Source organism: Gorilla gorilla, chromosome 1 (genome assembly GCF_029281585.2).
Source record: "Gorilla gorilla gorilla isolate KB3781 chromosome 1, NHGRI_mGorGor1-v2.1_pri, whole genome shotgun sequence".
NCBI lineage: Eukaryota > Metazoa > Chordata > Mammalia > Primates > Hominidae > Gorilla > Gorilla gorilla.
Genome location: NC_073224.2, coordinates 214458657 through 214483027, shown reverse-complemented (window position 1 = coordinate 214483027; position 24371 = coordinate 214458657). Strand labels below are relative to the sequence as shown.

Below are 24371 nucleotides of genomic sequence, written 5' to 3'. Positions count from 1 at the left end.
GAGGTTTCATTTGACTGCTTTTTCTGCCTCCTTAATGATGTTTTCTAAGCCTAGTTTTAGACTCCTTTGGGCTATGGTTATTAAAGTCACTGCAGGCTGTCATGACCCTTGGCTGCCTTGATTGTACATGTGTTCTGCAACTGAAACCCCAGATACCTGTGTTGCAATCTCATAGCCTAAAAGCATTTTGGTAATCTTGGTAGGCTTTAACTTTAACAATCCTGGACCTGGCACGAAAGTGATAGATTCTGTATTGTTTTAGAGGAGTGTTGGGGAAGGAGAAATTGAAATGTTTTCACTAACCTGTGCAGTGAAGTGTTTATTAGCTAAACTCTTCTATTTGTGGTTTTCACAAAATACACTTTAAAAATCGGCCACACTGGGATGAAAAAGCACTTTCCTCCAACTTTCATTATGATTCTTCCTGTCTGAGCAGTCTTGGCAGTTTAGTTTCATTAGGTGTTTTGAAAATCCCTTTAAATTGCTGCTGGGTTGAGGAGGGGAACAGGAGAGAACGTGATTCACTTCACATTATTTGCTTAAAAGCTTCCTGTTTTATCATTGATAGTCTCCTTTTTCTTCACATCGATTCCTCGTGGCCTCTCTTGAACCTCACTAGATTTAGAGATTGATCTTAATGGTAGGTTTAACAAATAATTATTTACATTTTCTTACTAGTTATATGCTTGTATATATCTCATGGACCCAGTCCATGTTCTGTAAGCATTTATGTTCCTAGAATCTTTTTCTTTGGCCATTTCTCCCAGATCTCCCCACTGATATTGTTAACCCTTTGGGGTTTTATGTATATAAATGTGCACTTTGTTTTATCTGTTTCTAGGCTACCATCTCGTGGAGTTTGGAGGGCAAGTAGAAATTTCACAAACATAGTTGAGTGAAATACTGTAATTAGGTTACTTTTCTTCATAAAATTTAGTGTGTTCTTCAGATATACTGATTAGTTTATCCCCAGGCTTACTAGATTTGGGCATAATTATTTTACTTGGCTCTTTCTCAAGAATTAAGTCTAGAAGAAAAAGAAGTTGGCTGTCCAGCAAGCTGCATAAGTAGGATGGTACATACAACAGTAGATACACATATCCTTGTTAGACTTTTTCCACTGTGGATTTCTTCAGATGCTTAAGTAGTGACTTTTCAAAGCCTCTCACCTTGCATCCTGGCAATGGAAGCTTGAAAAAAGTTAATCAACTTTTAGAGAATACTGAGGCTTTGTATCTTTAATTTGACATTTAACCGACATCAAATTGTCTCAGCTGATGAGCCTTCCAAGGCACTTGTCTTCCCTGGCCTTTGAAGACATTCATAGTACTGACCTTGATTGCTTTATATTTTTTTCTCTGCTGCCTTTAAGGATGATATGCCCACTTTGAGTCATGGGATTGTGGCACCAAAAATAATGTATCCCTCACCCCATCTCCTCTGTTGCCTTCTCTTTTTCAGAGCTTTTGCATTTAGTGATTAAAATGGTGTGACTACTCCATTTTCATATATCTGTTCGTATCACTGATGCGTTTGAGCTGTTTAGGACCGATCTCCCACTCAGCACAGAGGAGTGGCTAGAAGTAATCTCATTCTGTTTTTGAATCATATTGTTACGTTGTTCATCTTCAAAACACTTTTTTTTTTTTTTTTTTTTTTTTTGAGACAGGGTCTCATTCTGTCGCCCAGGCTGGAGTGCAGCAGCGAGATCACAGCTCACTGTATCCTTCATCTCCTGGGTTCAGGAGATCCTTACACTTCAGCTGACCGAGTAGCTGGGACCAAAGGCATATACTACCATGCCTGGCTTTTTTTTTTTTTTTTTTTTTTTGCGTTTTTATAAAGATGGAGTCTCGCCGTGTTGTATAGGCTGGTCTTGAACTCCTGGGCTCAAGTGAGCCACTCACCTTGACCTCTCAAAGTGCTGGGATTACAGGCATGAGCCACTGCACCCACCCAACACTTTTAAAAACCAAATAAATAGCTAAGTACTAAAATCAGTACTTTGCCTATCTTGTAGCAAGAACAGTTGAACATTAAAGAGAATGAATACTATGTTCATGTCCAAAGTAAGGATTCCTGTCTCAGAAAAGAGAGATACTGTCTGAGGCTTGAGTCGTCTTGCTCAGATGTAATAAGAATTTTTGGCCGGGTGTGATGGCTGTAACCCCAGCACTTTGGGAGGCTGAGGCAAGAGGATTGCTTGAGTCCAGGAGTTCAAGACTAGCCTAGGTAACATAGCGAGACCTCATCTCTACTAAAATTCAAAAAAATTAGCTGGGTGTGGTGTCACATTCCTGTAGTCCCAGCTACTTGGGAGGCTGAGGCGGGAGGATCACGTGAGCCCAGGAGTTTGAGGCTGCAGTGTGCCATGATCGTGTCACTACACTCCAGCCTGGGCAATAGAGCAAGACCCTGTGTCAAAAAAAAGAGAATTGGCTGGGCGTGGTGGTTAATATAATCCCAAAGTGCTGATATTATAGGCGTGAGCCACCATAATCAGCCCCCAATTTAAAGGAAAAAAAAATCTAGAATGGAAATCGCTAAAAAAGGTTTTCACGGTTTTGTAGTATAACATTTTTATAAAGGTCTGTATAGACCACAGAGATATCAAGGACAGGTATTGTAACCTAATGCAGGTGGTGAGTTTTAGAATTTCTGTTTCAAGAATACTTTTAACAGTGTGGAGTCTATGGGGTTGAGGAAGGGGAGGGGTGAAGAAGCATAGGCGGAGAGAGAAAACAACTCACAGGCTCTAAAAAAACCTGTTAACATTATATAAACATTAGAAATTCATTTCATAAGGGAATCAAAATTATGCTTCATATAATTGATAGTAATAATCTGCTTAATCACACCTTACATTTCTATCTTACTTGTAACTTTTCCAAATGTTTTCATATTATCTCATTTTATCCTCACAAGTGTGAAATAGGCAGAGTAGTTATTGCCATTTTATAGGAAACAAACCTGAGGAATAGAGAACTAAAAAGCTGCAAGGCACTGTTGAAAGAGTACAGAAACAGAAGTTAGGAGACTGCAGAGAACAGTGTAAATTCTATGTGGAACTCTATGTTGCTGCTAAAATGGATAAGGGAAATTCTATATAAAGAAGTGGACATGACTGGGCCCCGTGGCTCACGCCTGTAATCCCAGCACTTTGGGAGGTCGAGGCGGGTGGATCACCTGAGGTCAGGAGTTCAAGACCAGCCTGGCCAACGTGGCGAAACCCCGTCTCTACTAAAAATATAAAAATTAGCTGGGCGTGGTAGCATGCGCCTGTAATCCCAGCTACTTGGGAGACTTGGGAGAACTGCTTGAACCCACGAGGCAGAGGTTGCAGTGAGTCGAGATTGTGCCACTGCACTCCAGCCTAGGCGACAGAGTGAGACTGTCTCAAGAAAAATAAAATAAAATAAAAAACTAAAAAAAAAGAAGCGGACATGTCAAACAGAAACCTGTTTTTGTTAAGAAAGAAACACATTTGTTTATATAGAAAAAGCAAACTATATTTATGAATTATATAACAGCAATCATCTTGGGGCAGGACTATTAAGGGCTTTTATGTTATACATTATATTACATTTTTAATAACAAGTATGTGTTGCTTCTTTTTAACTTCTGATTTTGAAATAATTTTAGATTTAATTAAACAGAAAAGTCACAAAAATAGTACAAAGTACTTACACCTTAGTGAAAGGCATAAGATACCCTATTTATTTATTTATTTATTTTTAAAGAAAAAAAAATAGCCAGGCATGGTGGCTCTTGCCTGTCACCCTTGCTACTTGGGAGGCTGAGGTGGGAGGATTGCTTGAGCTCAGGAGTTGGAGGTTGCAGTGAGTTATGATCACACCACTGCGCTACAGCCTAGGAGACAGAGTAAGACTCTGTCTCTGAAAAAAATAAACAAACAAAAAAGGGCATATTTCATACTGTTAGATTTGTCATTGCAGTGGCTGCACATGTACGCGCGCGTGTGTGTGTGTAATTGACACTAGAAAGGTTCCCTTTGCAGTATGCAGGAGGCCTAGAATAGAAAAAAGAAATATGGAACAGCTTGGTCTTCTCAGCCTGCTCCCCTTTTTTGGATTTTATACAAGGAGGTGCCTGCAGAATGCAGCAGTGGTTCCAGTTTATTTTATGTTAAGGCTCACACACAACTTTCTATATTTTTTTTTTTTTGTCAAAAAATTTTTTTGTCTCTGGATCTCTTTACACTCTTAAAAATGATTGAGGCTGGACACTGTGGCTCACACCTGTAATCCCAGCACTTTGGGAGGCCGAGACAGGTGGATCACTTGAGGTCAGGAGTTTGAGACCAGCCTGACCAACTTGGAGAAACCCCGTCTCTACTAAAAATGAAAAATTAGCTGGGCATGGTGGTGCATGCCTGTAATCCCAGCTACTTGGGAGGCTGAGGCAGGAGAATCACTTGAACCCAGGAGGCAGAGATTGCGGTGAGCCAAGATCGCACCATTGCATTCTAGCCTGGGCAACAAGCGAAACTCTGTCTCAAAAAAAAAGATTGAGAATATCACAGAGATTTGGTTTATATGGATTATATCTATCAATATTTACTGTATTAGAAATTAAAACTGGCTGGATGTGGTGGCTCATGCCTGTAGTCCCAACACTTTGGGAGGTCAAGGTAGGAGGATCACTTGAGCCCAGGATCTTGCTATGTTGACCAATCTGGGCAACATAGCGACATCCCATCTCTACAAAAAAAAAAAAAAAAAAAATTAGCCAAGCATGGTGGTATGTGCCCGTAGTCCTAATTACTCTGGAGGCTGAGGTAGGAGGATCACTTGAGCCCAGGTTGAGGTTGAGGCTGCAGTGAGCTATGATTGTACCACTGCACTTCAGCCTGGGCAACAAAGGAAGACCCCAGTTCTGGAGAAAAAAAAAAAAGAAGAAGAAAGAAAAAAGTTAAAATAGAAAAATTTAAAACATTAGTTCACTTAAAAGTAACAATAAATTGCTGAGCACAGTGGCTCACGCCTGTAATCCCAGCACTTTGTGAGTCCAAGGCAGGAGGATCACCTGAGGTCAGGAGTTCGAGACCAGCCTGGTCAACATGGTGAAACCCCATCTCTACTAAAAATACAAAAATTAGCCAGGCATGGTGGTAGGCACCTGTAATCCCAGCTACTTGAGAGTCTGAGGTGGGAGAATCACTTGAACTGGGAGGTAGAGGTTGCAGTGAGCCAAGATTGCGCCATTGCACTCCAGCCTGGGCGGCAGAGTGAGACTCCATCTCAAAAAAAAAAAAAAAAGAAAAGAAAAGTAACAATAAATTAATAAATTCATGAGAAGACTGGTGTGTTTTTACATTTTTGCATAGCTCTTTAGTGTCTGGCTTACTAGAAGATACTTTGAGAACCACCGCTGTCGTCAGAGCCAGTGGCGGGTAGGCCAAATGGAGTGATAGTCTGGCACCCAGAACAAGGCTTATTAAATTAGTTTCTTCATAGTGAAGAACATTCAGAACAGATGGGAGCAGGTTCATGGTAATCGTTCAGGCAGAAGCTGCATTGGTTATCTTGGTTGTTGTTGCTTTGTCCAGACACCTTCCCAGTCAGTCACCTGTGTGTCATCTCTCCCTCTATATTCGTTGTAAGTATGTGCTTTGGTAAAAGTCCTACTGTCAGTCCTAAACACTTTTCTACATTACAGATCATTCATTCAACATTTTTTTTTTTTTTTTGAGACGGAGTTTTGCTCTTGTTGCCCGGACTGGACCTCAGTGGTATGATCTCGGCTCACTGTAACCTCCACCTCCTGGGTTCAAGCGATTCTCCTGCTTCAGCCTCCAGAGTAGCTGGGATTACAGGCATCTGCCTGGCTAATTTTTTTGTATTTTTAGTAGAGACGGGGTTTCACCATGTTGGCCAGGCTGGTGTCGAACTCCTGACTTCAGGTCATCCACCTGCCTCAGCCTCCCAAAGTGCTGGGATTATAGGCGTGAGCCACTGCGCCCGGCCTCAACAAAAATTTTTTGAGAAAAAAAATAGTTAAGCTCCTGTAGTCAGAGTACTGTGCTGGGCACTAAGGAGATAAAACAGGGAACAAAATGGGCAGCTCCTTTTTTCTTGTGGACTTTACATCCGAACAGCTAATTACACAAAATATTATTTAATTATCGTTGTGATTCAGTGTTCTTATAGTACAGGATGCTATGTGAGTATGTAATGGGGTCCTAGTCTTTACTTTGGGGTTAGGGCGGCTTATTGTGAGGAAGTGATATTTGTGCTGTGTGCCGAAGGATGAGTAGCTATGGAAGTGCTTCGTTTAGTTTTAATTGTACTTAGGTAGGGATCTTGGCTTTGACTCAGAAAGAAATGTAGAAAAATGGAAGAACTAACCCTGAACAGTTCGAATGTTCCCAGTTATGAGAAGGACAGTCAACCATTTGGTGATAAGTACGGATTATCTGATTAGGGCATTGTCTTTTTTCTGAGACATCCTGTAATTGAGTGGAAATTCCATGACAATGAGAAATTTATGTTATATACCAGTGCTTCTAAAATTTGATTGTATGCGCAAGTAGCCTAGGGATCTGGTTAAAATGCAGGCTTAGATTAAATAGGTCCTGAAATTCTGCTTTTCTAAAAAGCTAATATGTGACGGTGATTCTGCTAGTCCAGAGACCAATACTTTGATTAGCAAGGCTGTAATTAACAAATGGCCAGTGTGAGACTTCAGGTAGAGTACAAGCCAGATAAGGGGCTGAACGAATGTTCTAGAGGTGATGTCCAGTAGGGAGAGGTATTGGATAACAGAAAAGATAAAGCAGTTTGGTCTAGGAAGTATCATGGCAGATACTGAATGCAAAAGGTGACTCACAGTTGCCATTACTGAGAGGACAGGAAAGCTGGGATTGAGATGGATGGCTACTAGCAGAGCCAGTAAAATATTCCACAGACTCATTTCTGTAGTGAGGACCAAGTGAACTAAATGGCCATTAGTCTGCCTAGGGAAAAGGTCAGGTACTAAGGATTGATGGCCAGCTGGTGGTAATTGTGTGGGCTCCAGAAAATGATCTAGATGATAAGCAGCTAGAGATACTGGAGAAAAGGTGCACTTTACTTGGAATAAGAAGAATGTTGAATACTGCTTCTCATTAATCATAGTTGATTAATCTATGGATGGAGAGTACTGCTAAATGGATTGAGGTAAAAAATGGTTGTAAATGGCAAAGGTAGGAATAGAATGGGGGAAAATCTTATAGTTAATATTCACTTTGATAGAGTCACCACCATTAAGCCTAACAATTGCATAAGACTGCTTAATTTCATTGGCACTTGGAAGCTTACAAGACCATCAGAAGATGTTATTCATTTGCCCTTGTTTCAATATATTATTTTGGAAAATATCTTTTTGTTGCAGTTATGCTTTAAAATTTTGTTTAAGATACAGTATAGTTATTAGCAAATTTATTTGGATCAGAGAATCAAGGTAACATCAAATTAGCCATGAGTCATATAATGAACTGTGTATAAAAGTATTTTATATTTAATCATATTTTCTTCATGGTTTAAAAGAAATATTTTAGAATGCCATGATGGCTTAAATCCCTGTCTAATTTTCTCATCCCTTGGAATGTCATCTCTTTAGATTTGGCAAAAATCTTATGACCTTCAGAATATGAAAGGAGAGGAATTAGGGCTTTTACTGTGATGAGCAATCATTTTAGATTACTTGTCTTTAACTTCTGTACATGTACCTACAGAAGGATAAGAGGCATGATTTACTGATGGAGACGGCTAAGTGAATACTGAATCAGGCAGCTGTCTTAAACTTCTAAAACCTCTAAGACTAAAATGACTTAATAGAATTCAAGATTAGTCTTAGAGAAAGTTAGGTTTGTTAATTAGGTTGTCTCTTGATTTTAGAGGCAGGCCTGCCTGAAAGGAGAGCCAGAGGAAAGTTGAGGGTATGGCATACGTTTGTAAAAGATCAAGTTTTCTTAGATACCTGTACTTCTAAACTGTGACTCAGTAAGAACTGGGTGTCAAGGAACATCAAAGGTATGAAAGCAGTTGTTTGAAAAGAAATGTATCAAAAGGAACCCGCCTTAAAGTTATGCAATTGAAAAAGAATAGTCACTAACAAAGATGCTAATTTTTGAACTACGTTAGTTTTAAATGATTGAATTATTAAAAAGTACGTATTCAACAGGCTACCATTCTTTGGATAATGCTATCTAAATAGTGAAGCGGAGTGTTGCCATGGCAGGATCTGACTGGGGTCTGACTGGGATCCTGCCATGCCTTGGGGGCATTTTGGGCAGAAAGCAATTGGTGGTACTCTTTCTTCTCCACTTTGGGAATGGTAAGGACTAGACCTGATGGATTACCCTTCATGTCTCATTCAGCTACATTCCAGAGATAGCTCCATGGGGAAAAGGATTAATCAGGAAAAATAATATATTTCCATGCCTTTTTTTTTTTTTTTTTTTTTTTTAAGAGATGGTGTCTTGGCCAGACACAGTGGCTCACGCCTGTAATCCCAGCACTTTGGGAGTCCAAGGCGGGCAGATCACTTGAGGTCAGGAGTTTGAGACCAGCCTGGCCAACATGGTGAAAACACGTCTCTACTAAAAAAATACAAAAATTAGCTGAGTGTGGTGTGGTGGTGTGCACCTGTAGTCTCAGCTACTTGGGAGGCCAAGGCAGGAGGATCACTTGAACCCGGGAAGTGGAGGTTGCAGTGAGCTGAAATCATGCCACCACACTCCAGCCTGGGTGATAGAGTGAAACTCAGTCTTTAAATAAATAAATAAATAAATAAATAAAGAGATGGGGGTCTCACTTTGTTGACCAGGCTGGACTTGAACCCCTGGGCTCAAATGATCCTCCTACCTCAGCCTCCCAAATAGCTGGGACTACAGGTGCACGCCACTGCTTCTAGCTATGCCATTTTTTAAAAAGTGCTCTGAAACCATGGTGGAGAGGCTGTTATTCCTTTTTCAAAACGTAGAAAGGGTTCTAGACACAAGGAAAAAACTCTTAAAAGTCAAGCACCTTGGAAATCTAGTTTCAAACTAGATTTGTGCTCCCGAATACCTGCATGAGTCAGTTGTGTTTTTTTGTTTGTTTTTGTTTTTGTTTTGAGACAGGGTCTTGCTCTGTCACCCAGGCTGGAGTGCAGTGGCACAGTCGTGGCTCACTGCAGCGTGGACCTCCCAGGTTCAAACAATTATTTTACCTCAGCCTTCTGAGTAGCTGGGACTACAAGTGTGCGCCACTACACCTGGCTAATTTTTAAATTTTTTGTACAGATGGGGTCTCACTATGTTGCCCAGGCTGGTCTCGAACTCCTGGACACCTTGGCCACCCAAAATGTTGGGATTACAGATATAAGCCACTGTGCCTGGCCCTCGTTTGTTCTTTGTAATAAAATGTGCATTGCTCTCCACTAGGTCAGTTATGGATTTAATGAGTGAGAATTACGAGGGCTCTATCTTCATCTGGCCAGCAGAACTCTAGTGAAATGAAACTAAAAGGTGGGACTTAGGATTCAAGACTGTGTTCTGGCCAGGCACATACCTGAAATCCCAACACTTTGAGAGGGTGAGACAGGAGGAGCCCAGGAGTTTGAGACCAGCCTGGGTAACATGGTGAGACCCCCATCTCTATTAAAAAAAAAAAAAAAGCCAAACATGGTGGCGCATGCCTATATTACCACCTATTTGGGAAGCTGAGGTAGAAGGATCACTTGAGCCCAGTAGATTGAGGCTGCTGTGAGCTATGATCGTGCCATTGCACTCCATCCTGGAAGACAGCTCAAGACCCTGTCTCAAAAAAAAAAAAAAAAAGACTGCGTTCTTTTGTGATTTGCTTCGGATTCCTTTATGGCATACCTCTTAGTAGAAACTTATTATCAAACCTAAAGAAGTTCTAAGGATAAATATTAGAAATCGACCCTAGATGGCAAATTATGTATCACTGTGAATACTGTATCATTGAGGGTCAGATGTTTCTGTTCTTGACATCTCTTGCCTGAATGGCTTCAAAGGGCACAAAATAAATCCTCAATGCTGGATCCTGCTTTTTTTTTCTTTTTTCTTTTTTTCTCTTTTCTTTTTATTATTTTACTTTAAGTTCTTGCTTTTGTTTTTGTTTTTTTCCTCCAAGTATGTAAGTCTTTTGTATCTTATTGGAATATATTTCAAAATTATTTATTAAAAATCTCAATTTTGTTGTTTTTTTAAATGACTAATTTGATCACATCAGTATTGGAATATTTGTATTACAAAATACCGTGCAAGGCTTTATCCCAAATGAAAGTGAATTTTAGGTATTTCCATTTTGTATATTGTGGAAAATATTTTTTAATACCTAAATTTGACCTCCAGAATTGGCAGGATTAGGAGCACAGAAATAGAGGCTTGTTAACAAGTAGAATCTAAAGGCTTCTATTGTCCATTATGCAACTAATGAACTGGAAAATTGACCTATAGAGTATATGAAAAATAATATTTTTTTTCTGTGTCCTTGTGTGACCTACTGCAGTGGTTACATATGTGTCCTAACTGGCTTGTCTGAGTGTTTCTGTTTAACACAAGTCCAGAGGGAACTGGGAACACACATTTATATCTCAGCTGGAGCATGGCTTAGATGTTTAAGGAGTTTTTTCTTTAATGTACATTTTTATGCTTTCACAGCCCTTGGTAGTGATTAGCATCTGCTCCCTAAGTTTGTTTCTGTCTATTTGGGGAAGTCATTTGGTTTTTGTTTGGTTAATGCAGATGAATACTATATACAGAGGCAAGAGGAAAAAAGGGGGAAAAAAAGACAGAATTCTTTAAGCATGTAAGGATGTGCATCAAGAATTTCAAAGACTCTTCAAACAGATGTATAGGGGTGGGGAAACAGCAAATTTGAAGCCTTTCAACTGTGACATTTTCTTCTAATGAAGAACAGCTTGAAAGCTGTAATTTTGAGAGTGTTGCAGTATTTTGAAGTCAGACACTTAGCACATTTTTAAAATAGTGGTGGGATTTAAATGGTTTTTTTCCATCTTAAGTGGAATTAAGCGTTTTTGGTATCATCTTATCTTGATAGTTTTGGGTCTGAGAATGAACACCAGAGCATTTAAAATGCAGATGGGCCACGGCAGCATCTCTTTTTTGTGCTTTATCTCCATTGTTTTCGTGATATATGGAGGTATTTTTTTTGTCGTTTTAAACAGAAACAGTGAATTTTATATTTCTAGTTATTCACAAATGACCTTAAATTAATTCTTTATTTTTATATTTTGCAGTACATTTTTATACCTGAAATTCCTGGTGGTGTGGGCACTTGTCCTCCTAGCAGATTTTGTCCTGGAGTTCAGATTTGAATACCTGTGGCCATTCTGGCTTTTCATCAGAAGCGTCTATGATTCCTTCAGATACCAGGGACTGGTATGTCTAGTAATACATGTTTTCCATGTGTGGGGACCATTCAGCTGTTTAGAGTAGATGTTATTAGCAATACTCAGGTAACTATGTTAGGATTAGCTAATCGGGTCTGTTAACTGAAATTCACCTCTAAACTATTTTGTCTAAACCCATTGATCAAATAGTTACATTTTCTCCTCCTCTCCCATTCCAGTGAAACAGAACAGTGGAGGAAGCAATAATTACTCAGGCTTTTGGAGGGCGGCAACCTAGTCTGGGGATGGCATATTCCCTCCTCTTCCATTTCCCATTGCAACCATAAAGGCCGTTCCTACCTTAAAAAAAAAAATTGCTCAGTCCTGCTTTGAAGTGTTTCTGGGTTCCTGTTGCTAGGTTAGTGATTGGATTCGAGTTAGAGTAGTGTTTCAAACGTTTTGGTCTCAGGGCCCCTTTTCACTCGTAAAAACTATTGAGGACTCCAGAGAGCTTTTGTTAATGTGGTTTATATCTATCCAGATTTACTGTATTAGAAATTAAAACTGAGAAAAATTTAAAATACACACTTATTAATGCACTTAAACATAATAATAAGCCCATTACACGTTAATAGAAATTACATTTTTAAGTGAAAAATAGCTATATTTTCTAAAACAAACAATATAGAAGAGTGGCTCCATTTTTGTAAATCTCTTTAATATTTGGCTCAGTGGAAGACACCTACATTCTCATATCTGTTTCTGAAGTCAGTCTGTTACTGTATCACATGTCATGTAACTTACAGAAAATTCCACCATATGCATGAGTGAGTGTAGAAAAGGCAGATAACATCTTAGTATTGTTATGAAAATAGTTTTAACCTCAAAGAGCCCTTGGAGGGATCTCAAAGACACCCCAGAAATCCCCAAACCACATTTAGACAGCTGCTGGATTGGAGCAAGCATAGGCCTGGGCTTGTTCCCTTGATTAATGTGTTAATTCTGTTGTGTTCTACAGCCACATCTTAAAACTATAACTCTCCCACCCAGGCCTGGTGCTTTGGTCAGAGCAAATCCATGCTTTAAAAAGATAGTTTCGGCTTATGTTCTATTGGCGGTAGTGGTGTCCAGAGGAAAGCTGCATTATTAAAATTATTATTAGTTTGGTGCAATTACTTTTGCACCAACCTAATAGCATCAGTATATTTCTTACTAATATTATGGTTCATCTGTGCTCCAGACAGCCTGTCTTTTAAGAATGAAGCTCTTTAGGAATGGTTTGTGAGGAGAGAGAAGACTTTTCTGTATTAAAATTCTAGTTTTTTCAGGGCCAGACGTGGTGGTTCACACCTGTAATCCCAGCACTTTGGGAGGCCAAGGCAGGCGGATCACAAGGTCAGGAGATTGAGACCACCCTAGCTAACATGGTGAAACCCTGTCTCTACTAAAGTTACAAAAAATTAGTTGGGTGTGGTGGCAAGTGCCTACAGTTGCAGCTACTCAAGAGTCCGAGGCAGAAGAATTGCTTGAACCCGGGAGGTGGAGGTTGCAGTGAGCCAAGATCACACCACTGCACTCCAGCCTGGGTGACAGAGCGAGACTCCATCTCAAAAAAGAAAAAAGAAAAAAAAAACTCTAGTTCTTTCAGGTAACCCACATTTATTTGGAATCCAAATGAATTCACTGTGGTCCCACCTCAGCTCATTCTGATCCAGTTATTTTTCATGATGTAAGGACCATAAAGTGCTAGTATTCTTTAATGTTAAAGTAACCGCTACTTTTTATATGGTTGATTTTAAATGTTTAAAATTTCCTTTTGTGAATTTGCTCTACAGTTACCAAGTTATCTCTTAGCAGTTTCAATAATTTTGTCCAACATGTGTTTAACAATGTGTGGTTGAAAATAACAGGTTCTAAGATGTATCTTTTATTTTGTTTTATTTTTCCCTTTAGGCCTTCTCAGTATTTTTTGTTTGTGTAGCATTCACGTCAAATATAATATGCCTGCTGTTCATCCCCATACAGTGGCTTTTTTTTGCTGCTAGCACATATGTATGGGTTCAGTACGTATGGCACACAGGTAAGTCTTAATGATTTCTTAGATGGATAGAAATCTTAGATTCAAATTTTTAAATGTGGTTATTTCTTTGAATACATTATTTAGAGTTGAGTTTAATGTGGACATTTTAAAGTTTTCTTAATAGGTTATAATATACCTTCAAAAATATATATCTTTTTTCGTTATTTGAATAAAAACTTTAAGCTGTTATGATTTGATATTTCAGTTACAGGCATTGCAGGTACCAGCTTTCACTCTGAATATATCTTTTAAAAAAAAATAGTTGGACTGATTTCTATTTAGGTATACTTGAAGACAGCCATGTGCCAAAAAAGAAAAAAAAATGTTCATGGAATTTCATCATTGAAAGGAATGTCATTTAGATGAACCCTTAATTTGGCAAAAGAATCCTCACAGCATCCCTGGCACGTGGTGGTTTTACCTCTGATGGAAAACCTACAGTGACAAGGAACTTACCTACCGTTCCTGGTACCCTACTCTGTTTTGGGGCAGCTATAAAATAAAGTTATTCCTCATATTAAGCCAGAATTTTCTTCCTTAAATTTTGACCCAGTATGTCTTCACTGTTTTTGGGCTCGTTGATTTCTTTTTTAAAAATTTCTATTTTTTTTTTTAAGATGGGGTCTCACTATGTTGCCCAGGCTGGACTTGAACTCCTGGGCTCAAATGATCCTCCCACCTCAGCCTCCTAAGTATCTGGACTAAGCCACAGCTTGCTGATTTCTTAGAGGATCTAAAGAGGCTTTCCCAGAAAAATATAAGGGAATGTATAAAACTTTTCCTTAAAATGTCAAGGGGGCCAGGCGCAGTGGCTCACGCCTGTAATCCCAGCACTTTGGGAGGCTGAGGCAGGCAGATCACCTGAGGTCAGGAGTTTGAAACCAACCTGGCCAACATGGTGAAACCCCACCTCTACTAAAAATACAAAAATTAGCTGGGTGTGGTGGCACATGCCTGTAATCCCAGCTACTTGGGTGGCCAAGGCAAGAGAATCGCTTGAACCCGGGAGACAGAGGTGGCAGTGAGCTGAGACTGCGCCACTGCACTCCAGCCTGGTTGACAGAGCGAGACTCCATCTCAAAAAACACACAACAAAACAACACAAAATAAAAAAATATTAAGGGCCCTACCAGACCATCCCCTCAATCCCAAACATTGAACCTCTGCATTAGAGCCACACTGAATGAATGTAATCTCCCTTCCACGTTAACATTTCTTTAGAGATTTAAAGACACTGTCATAACCTCTTAAGTCTTTTCTGTAGGCAAGAACACCTCTGGTTTCATCATCTTTTCCTTATATATTTTAAGCACTTTCACCCTCCTAGTCTGCCTACCTCAGTGGTTCTCTACACTGTGGCAGGTGTGTTCTGACTGGAGTAGAGCTCCCTACTTCTTAGAGCTATACTTCTGTCACTTCAGACTAAGATCAGATGAGATATTTTGACAGCCTCAGCCCACTGTGAAAGCCAGAGCTTAGTATGCACTAGGATTTGAGGATTGGCTGTCAGAGTCAAATTTGTCTGCAAAGCTGCATGAAACTTGATTCTTGGGCCTAGCTACAACCTGTAGGATTTTGACCAGAGAGGGAGCACCAAATAATAATAAAAGCTGTCTGGACCAATATTCATCCTCTTCTCAGAACTGCTAAGATGATGATGTTGGCCCATGTAGAAGACACAGTTGAGCTGTATTTTTTAAAGTATCTGCTATGAGCATGATTTTCTCCATGTTTCACACTCTTTCATATCTGACTTGATTTATAAGCTACTATGAAGGTTCTTTAGTCTGCTTTCCTCTAATTAAAGTGATTTTTCTTCCCACCAGTTTTTAATTTGTATTTTCTTATCCTGGGCCTCAGTTTCTAGTGAGCTGCCTTTTACACTCGTCACTCTCCCTAGGTCTCAGCTTCTCTGTTATATAAAGGTGTAGTAATCTAAATAATGGCTAAAGAACCTTCCACCTCAAATATTCTGTGACTCTGATGAGCTGTGGCGATTTCTTAAATTTCTTTAGTAATATCTTAGTAGTGGAGAAGAAACTAACCATATAACTATTAATAGAACCTATTGGAAACTAGTTCAGTGGGTGACCCACAGGGCAGCAGTGTAGCTAATGTCATAAAATGGCTACTGGCCCATCTTTAGCCCTAGGCTCAGAAATGCATATTGGAATAGCTAAGTTATGAAATATGTTTTAATTTGGGATGACTAGTGCTTAAACGAAACAAAAAACTACTCTTATTGGGCTGACAAATATGAGTGCAATTCCTATAACTCGGGGTAGTTGTTAAAATTTAAAATTATTTCCTGACAATATTAGGAATGGTTGATGAAATTACATATGATTACAAAGAAAGAATAATATTGTAGCGTAAGCTTTTTTCCTGGTGGTTAAGAGGGGAAAAAAAAACAGGATATAAAACTGTATGTACAATATGATTATTATACTTGCTCAAAAATGCTTTCAATGTGATTTTATTTATTTCATAGATGTAGAATACAGGTATTTTGTCTAATTTTTCTATTTTTTTCTGTAATGTGCTTATGTTTATAATAACCTTATAAATTAATATAGAGAATAGGGCAGATAAATATTTGAAAATGCATTTTGAAATGATTTTGAAAATGCATTGTTCTGTGGGTTGCTGTTCTTCCTCCTACATTGTGAAAATACCTATTTTTGGGCTGGGCACGGTGGCTCACACCTGCAATCCCAGCACTTTGGGAGGCCAAGGCGGGTGGATCATTTGAATTCAGGAGTTCAAAACCAACCTGGCCAAAATGGCGAAACTCGTCTCTACTAAAAATACAAAAATTAGCCAGGCATGGTGGCGTGTGTGTAATCCCAGCTGCTCAGGAGGCTGAGGCAGGAAAATCGCTTGAACCCAGGAGGCAGAGGTTGCAGTGAGCTGAGATCGCACCTGTACTTCACTGCACTCCAGCACTCCACTGCACTCCACTGCACTCCAGCCTGGGCGACAGAGCGAGACTCTGTCTCCAAAAAAAAAAAAGAAAAAAGAAAAGGAAAAAAAAGTACCTATTTTTGATATGTTAAATTCATAAGAGTGGTTGAGACCATTAGCTGGCTTCACAGAGCATCCAGTGACAACTTCACTCAGGTACTAGGACTAAGGGAGGTTCTCCTTAGAAGCAGATTTAGTATTGTCTCTGTGAACTTGGGCCCAGTTTATTTAAACTCTGGGGTTTACTCTTCAACAAAATGAGGAAGTTAGACAAAATGATCTTCCTAGTTTGAAGATACTATGATTTTTCTTTAGTTTCATCCCAAAGATCCTTAGCAAAAAGCCTTCAGGTCACTGATTTTTTCCCCCTCGTGCCCATGTAGTCCACATTCATAAATATCCCATTATTAGTCATGTCCTGATATAGATGGACCTAGCCTGCAGATTTTGATTCTAAAAGCCAATGGACATTTGCCTTTATTTGCATCTTATTTTGTTGCAAGTTGCTTTTTCCTCCCTTGAAAATTGTTTTTAATTACAAAGGGAATATGAGTTTGTGCTTCAGAAAAAAATTTTTTGAACAGTACTTAAGTGTCAGAAACATTTCTTTGTCCTACAACTTGTTCTTACTTAAGGATTTTTTTGTGTGTGTCATTCCATGACAATGCAGATCTTCCTCATTCTTTAGGAAACCTTCAACATATTTCATTATATAGATTTATCATAAACAGTTTCCTGTTGATGAACATTTAAATTCTAAATTTTTGCTATTGCAAATAATATTACGGTGAATTGTTTTTTTTTTTTTTTTTTTTTTTTGAGGCAGAGTCTCGCTCTGTTGCCCAGGCTGGAGTGCAGTGGCGCAATCTCGGCTCACTGCAACCTCCGCCTCCTGGGTTCAAGCAATTCCCTTGCCTCAGCCTCCCGAGTAACTGGCATTACAGGTGTGCGCCACCATGCCCAGCTAATTTTTGTATTTTTAGTAGAGATGGGGTTTCACCATGTTAGTCAGGCTGGTCTTGAACTCCTGACCTCGTGATCCACCCACCTTGGCCTCCCAAAGTGCTGGGATTACAAGCATGAGCCACCACACCTGGCCCTACAGTGAATTTTTTTTTTTTTTTTTTTTGAGACGGAGTTTCGCTCTTGTTGCCCAGGCTGAAGTGCAATGATGCAATCTCGGCTCACCGCAACCTCTGCCTCCCGGGTTCAAGCGATTCTCCTGCCTTAGCCTCCCAAGTAGTTGAGATTACAGGCGCCTGCCACCGCGCCCGGCTAATGTTTGTATTTTTAGTAGAAACAGGGTTTTGCCATGTTGGCCAGGCTGGTCTTGAACTCCCGACCTCAGGTGATCCGCCCTCCTCGGCCTCCCAAAGTGCTGGGATTACAGGTGTGAGCCACTGCGCCCAGCCCAGTGAATATTTTTATGTATTTATCTCAAGACTCTTTTATGTTTCTATGGGGTAGATTCTTAGAAGTGGAATTTCTGGGCTGGGCACAGTGGCTCACGCCTGTAATTCCAGCACTTTGGGAGGCTGAGGTGGGCGGATCATGAGGTCAGCAGATGGAGACCATCCTGGCTAACACGGTGAAACCCTGTCTCTACTAAAAATACAAAAAATTAGCCGGTTGTGGTGGTGGGCGCCTATAGTTCCAGCTATTTGAGAGGTTGAGGCAGGAGAATTGCTTGAACCTGAGAGGCGGAGCTTGCAGTGAGCCGAGATCACGCCACTGCACTCCAGCCTGGGCGACAGAGTGAGACTCCCTCAAAAAAAAAAAAAAAAAAAGAAGTGGAATTTCTGGGTAAAAGAAAGGTACAAGTATTTAAATTTAAATATACTGCCAAATTGCTATCTAAAATGGTTGTCCCAATTTATATTATTGCCGAGTATGAAAATGAACCTTTGCCCATACCCTCCCTGTGCTGTTATCTGTCTTTAAAAATTTTATCTAATAGTTAAGAAAATGGAATCTGATTGGTTTAATTTGTATTTCTCTAATCAGTAGTTAACATCTTTTTCTATGTTTTTTAGCCATCTGTATTTCTTCTTTTGTGACTCGTAAATTATTTTCTTTAGTTAGCTTTTTATTGATTTGTAGGAGCTCTTTGTATGTCAGGGCTATGAATCCTTTGTTTTACATACATCGTAAATATTTTTTGCCAGGATGTTTGTCTTTTATTTTTGTCAGTGATTCTGTGGAATCATTTGTCATATAAAAGCTTTCAGTTTGGATCAGTTTGCCTTTTAATTTAGTTTAGGTGAAGGTCTTAATGAAAGTTACTGTCGTCAAATTAGTCTCCCAAACAATCCATCTGTTAGTTACTATATCGTTTATTAATGCTTGCCTCTCTGCTGCTTTCTCACAGAAAGGGGAGTGTGTTTGCCTACAGTGTCTCTCTGGATCCTCTTTGTTTATATTGAAGCAGCCATTAGATTTAAAGATCTCAAAAACTTTCATGTAGACCTTTGTCGTCCATTTGCTGCTCACTGGTAAGTATTACATAAATGTATGTGTGTGTGTGTGTATATGTGTGTATGTAAGTGTGTGTGTGTGTGTGTGTGTATATATATATATATATATATATTTTTTTTTTTTTTTTTTTTTTTTTTAGACGGAGTCTCGCTCTGTCACCCAGGCTGGAATGCAGTGGCACGATCTTGGTTATGCAACCTCTGCCTCTCGGCTTCAAGCGATTTTCCTGCCTCAGGCTCCCAAGTAGCTGGGATTACAGGCGCGTGCCACCACACCTGGCTAATTTTTGTACTTTTAGTAGAGACAGGGTTTCATCATATTGGCCAGACTGGTCTCGAACTCCTGACCTCAAGTGATCCACCTGCCTCGGCCTCCCAAAGTGCTGGGATTATAGGTGTGAGCCAGTGCACCCAGCCAGTATTATATATATTCTTTGTCTATAATTCATTTCACTGTAGAATGTTAAGTTCAACTGTAAATTTATTCTTAGAAATTTTACATGGACCCAGAAAGCAGTACAGCATGGTTGGAAAGACCATGAGCCCCCCCTTTTCAGGCAGATGAGTGAATCCCAGCTCTGTCCTCTGACAGCTTGTGTTGCCTTGTCACTGCCCCTAAGCCATGGTTTTCTTACCTGCCTCACTGTGTCATGGGAAAAAGGAACTGAAGTGATACATGTATTCAACTTAATGCCAAGCACATAGGTGTCTGATGAATGTTAGCTATGTTTGTTATAATCAGGTAGTGATTCCAGAAGGTCTTGATGAAATATATGGCTAATTCATGAAACTTAAAATAATTTAGAATTTCCTTAGCCTATTTATAAAAGTAAGAGAATATTATTAATAATTTTTGAATGAATATTATTTCTCTTTATGTTAATGAATATTAAGATATTATTCATTTAATCTTACCCATGAAACATTTTTGAAAAATGAGCTTGGTTCTTATTTATATCTATTGTGGAGCTTACCACCTAATGTATGTTTCTCCTAAACACACCAATTTTTACTAATATTTATGGCAGAAACCAAAATAAACAGTAATCAACTAAAAAAATACTGTTTCCAGTATTTTTAGTCTTTTTACAAACAAGTAAATTAAATGAACTTGGTCAATAAAACATGTCACTGTAAGTTTGTAGTGAGACCACATTTAGACTAATTATAAATTGATACATTTTCATGTTAGTGAAACTTATATGGGCTTGACAGTGTTTGCAGAGGCTTTGAAATGATGTTAGGCAGGCTGGTAAGTTCAATGAAAATATTTAACTTTCTATCCCAGAGATTAGAGTTCTAAGTACAGCTGGTTTAATTTGGTGATACAAACCAAATGTTGGCACTGATCATATCGGATACTTATTTAAATGATTCTTGAATTTATGTATGACAGAATTTATATATGACAGAGTGTTTGTGAACCAATCTTCAAGGAATAGCTGGTGACAGTACCCCTCAGGCAGCAGGAAGATTAAATTAGTCACCTGAATTTGACCCTGCCTTCTAGTATTGAAAATCAAATGATGTCCTTGTGATTTTTTTTTTAACACTTATGTTTACTTTTGGCTACCCATAAAGTCTCTACCCTTTTAGTTTTTAAAAGCATACAGGCCAGGCGTGGTGGCTCACACCTGTAATCCCAGCACTTTGGGAGGCCGAGGCGAGTGGATCACGAGGTCGAGTGATCGAGACCATCCTGGCCAACATGGTGAAACCCTGTCTCTACTAAAATTACAAAAATTAGCTGGGCATGGTAGTGCAGGCCTGTAGTCTCAGCTACTCAGGAGGCTGAGGCAGGAGAATCACTTGAACCCGAGAGGCGGAGGTTGCAGTGAGCCGAGATCACGCCACTGCACTCCAGCCTGGGCAACAGAGTGAGACTCCATTTCAAAAAAAAAAGGGTACAGGTATCTGCCTAAGTTCTAATGCATAAGGCAGTTTCTTCAATATTTCTTCAAAGGCGTTATTAGCCACTGTATCTGACAGTCACTGTGGTGACTCCTTGAATTAATTTGAAGAATGCCAACGTCTAATGGGAAGTGTCGTCTTACGGTCTAGCAGTCCTGTTGTTCCTGGGGGTTTTGTTCTGTGTGCCAGTTGCTTCTGATTTCCACAGTAGACATTACATTTATTTGTGTGTCTAGTGAATGCTATTCTCAACTACCATCATCAATTAGAATTTATTTTTAAATTTTAAGCCATAGGTATTGTCATGTGCTTGAGGCACATGTGGTTCGTTTTAAACCTACAATTACTGGCTGGATTGTCTTCTTTCTAGTATTGGGTACCCTGTGGTAACTTTGGGCTTTGGCTTCAAAAGTTACGTAAGCTACAAAATGCGGTTAAGGAAGCAAAAAGAAGTACAAAAAGAGAACGAGTTTTACATGCAACTTCTTCAACAAGCTCTCCCTCCAGAGCAGCAGATGCTACAGAAGCAAGAAAAAGAGGCCGAGGAAGGTAGGTCTTTACCCTAAAGCTGTTGGCTCAATAGGCTAGTCATTATTTTGTCTCTTGGTAGAATTTTCTTTTCTGGAAAAGTAGCTAGGATTTTGTTTTTTTCTGTCTAATGGTGTTCCTCCTCAGGGTCATTGTTTTATTTGGTCAATGAAATACAGATTGTGAATGAAGTTTTTTACATACTGTCTGAAGACTATGTGTTTAAATATGTTTATTTTATTATTTTAAAATATATTTATATCTTTTTTATATTTTAATTCTGATTTTTTTTTAAATTTAGTTTTTTGAGACAGGGAGGGTCTCACTCTGTTGCCTAAGCTGGAGTGCAGTGATAACAGTTAGGGCCCACTGCAGCCTCAAACTCCTGGGAGCAAAGTAATCCTCCCTCCTCAGCCTCCTGAGCAGCTGCTACCATGGGCACGTGCCACCATGCCTGGCTAATTTTTTTAAATTATTTTTTTGTAGAGATGAGGTCTCACTGTGTTGTTCAGGCTAGTCTCGAACTCCTGATCTCAAGCAATCTTCCCACCTCCACCTTCTAAAGTGTAGGGATTACAGGCATGAGCCACTATGCCCAGCCTGTTTTACATATTTTAAAATATATATTCTCAGCAACAAAATAGTATGGAACTATGTGAACTGGTAATTGAAGCAAGCCAAGAACCAAAGTATAAGCACAACGGAGATGTAGACATGTAGAATTGAACTTCAGAAGCCAGATGTCTTCTGAATAGAGCCAAGATGGATAGGTCGTGTTCTAAATGCTTCATATAATGTAATGCAGATTTTAAATTGAACCATTTCTAATGGAATTTCTCTCATGGGCATTTGACCAATAGAAATAGATAATTGGCAGTAGCTAGTTTCCATTGGTTTGAAAGTTGAAAGTTTGAGGTCATGTTTTTATTTAATATATTTCAAAATTTTCTTTTTGTGTGATGTGGTGCAAAAATATCTCTTCAAGTAGACCTTAATAAATTGGAATGTGTAGACCCGATACACAAAATTCTTTCTGAGTGGTCTGGTAAATGATACAGACTTCCTTATTACCTCAACACTAGAGTCCAGAAAAAGGATAGATGTCCTGTATCCTAAAATTATTCCTCTTCTTTTGTTTCATTTAACCTCTTTCTTTTCAGTAAAGTTATTAACAGGTCGTTTACTCCAGGCACTTAAAAAAATATGACTTCTTAGGATCTGCCTTTGTCCTCTCACCTCAGTGATAGGCGAGTTTGATTTGACTAATACACAAAGTGTGACCTAATTATAAAACCCTGATCTTGTTTTCAAGACTAGACCTTTAGTGGCCATCATTTTCATAAATGATGGTGATTTTCTAAATGTAGAGTTTCTCAAATGTATTTGGATTTTCTTCTATTTTTTCCTACATCTTCTAGTAAACTATGAGGATTTGCTTCTTGATTAGCGTATAATGAGTGTGCAAACTAATGTGAATTTCTTAAGTGTAGATAATAGTTTGTTGAATTAATCTGTGTTGTTAAACAACTAAATATTCCGGTGTGGGCTTTTTGTTTGTTGGTTTGTTTTTGGTATTGTAGCAGCCAAAGGATTACCTGATATGGATTCTTCGATCCTTATACACCACAATGGAGGTATCCCAGCCAACAAAAAACTCTCCACAACTTTGCCAGAGATAGAGTACCGAGAAAAAGGGAAAGAAAAGGACAAGGATGCCAAAAAACACAACCTTGGAATAAATAACAACAATATTCTACAACCTGTAGACTCTAAAATACAAGAGATTGAGTATATGGAAAACCATATCAATAGTAAAAGATTAAATAATGATCTTGTGGGAAGTACAGAAAATCTCTTGAAAGAGGACTCATGCACTGCTTCCTCAAAAAATTACAAAAATGCCAGTGGAGTTGTGAACTCTTCACCTCGAAGTCATAGCGCCACAAATGGGAGCATTCCTTCCTCATCTAGTAAAAATGAGAAGAAGCAGAAATGCACTAGCAAGAGCCCAAGTACACACAAGGACTTAATGGAAAACTGTATTCCTAATAACCAGCTAAGCAAACCAGACGCACTGGTCAGGTAAGTGCGCATGCTGCATCCTTACTAACACTTTCCAGTAAACTTGACATACTCTTGACATACTCCCATATGGGCCTGTAGGGATTGTTTGTAATCAGATATTGTGACTAGTGGCGTGTGGTGTTTTACATGAGTTTGTTGGCCACCTTGTGTTATTGTGTTGAAGCACTGATTTCAGCTCTTTGCAGTGTTCTGAATAAGGAGTGACACTGATTACTTCCCACATGTGACAAATTGACCTGTAACTTGATTCTTCTAGTCGTGTTGTAAGGCACTTCTTTGGTCCTTGTCCTTTTCTGTTTGCATGTCCAGAGTTCTCTTGGCATAAACACAAAAAGAAGAGTTTGTGCTTGTTCACGCAAATCTCTGTCAAACAGATATACATTGCAGGAGAGGGGTGAGAAAGTTGTCCTTACTACTTTGTGCTTGTTTTGTTTTTCTGTTTGTTTTTCTGCACTTAGAATATGAATTATCCTAGATAACTCTGGGAAAGTTAGATTTGAAAAGCAATCTCTTTCACAAAAATCCATGGAGAAACAGTGTTAGACACAGAGTTTAATTAGGAATGTTCCTTTTCTCATTTTAATTAAAAGAATTTTTTTTTTTTGAGACGGAGTCTTGCTCTATTGCCCAGGCTGGCATGATCTCGGCTCACTGCAACCTCCGCCTCCTGGCTCCAAGTGATTCTCCTGCCTCAGCCTCCCAACTAACTGGGATTACAGGTGCTTGCCGCCACGCCAGGCTAATTTTTTTGTATTTTTAATAGTGACAGGATTTCACCATGTTGCCCAGGCTGGTCTCAAACTCCTGACCTCAAGTGATCCACCTGCTTCGGCCTCCCAAAGTCCTGGGATTACAGATGTGAGCCACCGTGCCCGGCCATAAAAGAATAACATTGTTTTATTACATTGACTGGCTCAGACTTAATTTTACTATATTTTATATGGCTTATGTTAGGCAAACACAAA

The 24371-nt window shown here is 39.2% G+C and overlaps 1 protein-coding gene across 2 annotated transcripts in view; it reads left to right on the top strand.

The window, feature by feature from the left end:
* Positions 1-24371, top strand: part of MACO1 (macoilin 1) — a 68731-nt gene that overhangs the window by 4677 nt on the left and 39683 nt on the right. For both annotated transcript variants that reach the window (XM_031012527.3, XM_031012526.3), the window contains exons 2-6: positions 11272-11413; positions 13318-13444; positions 18777-18900; positions 21164-21342; positions 22902-23403. In XM_031012527.3, the coding sequence (XP_030868387.1) occupies positions 11272-11413; positions 13318-13444; positions 18777-18900; positions 21164-21342; positions 22902-23403 (1074 nt within the window). The remainder of the gene's footprint in view (positions 1-11271; positions 11414-13317; positions 13445-18776; positions 18901-21163; positions 21343-22901; positions 23404-24371) is intronic.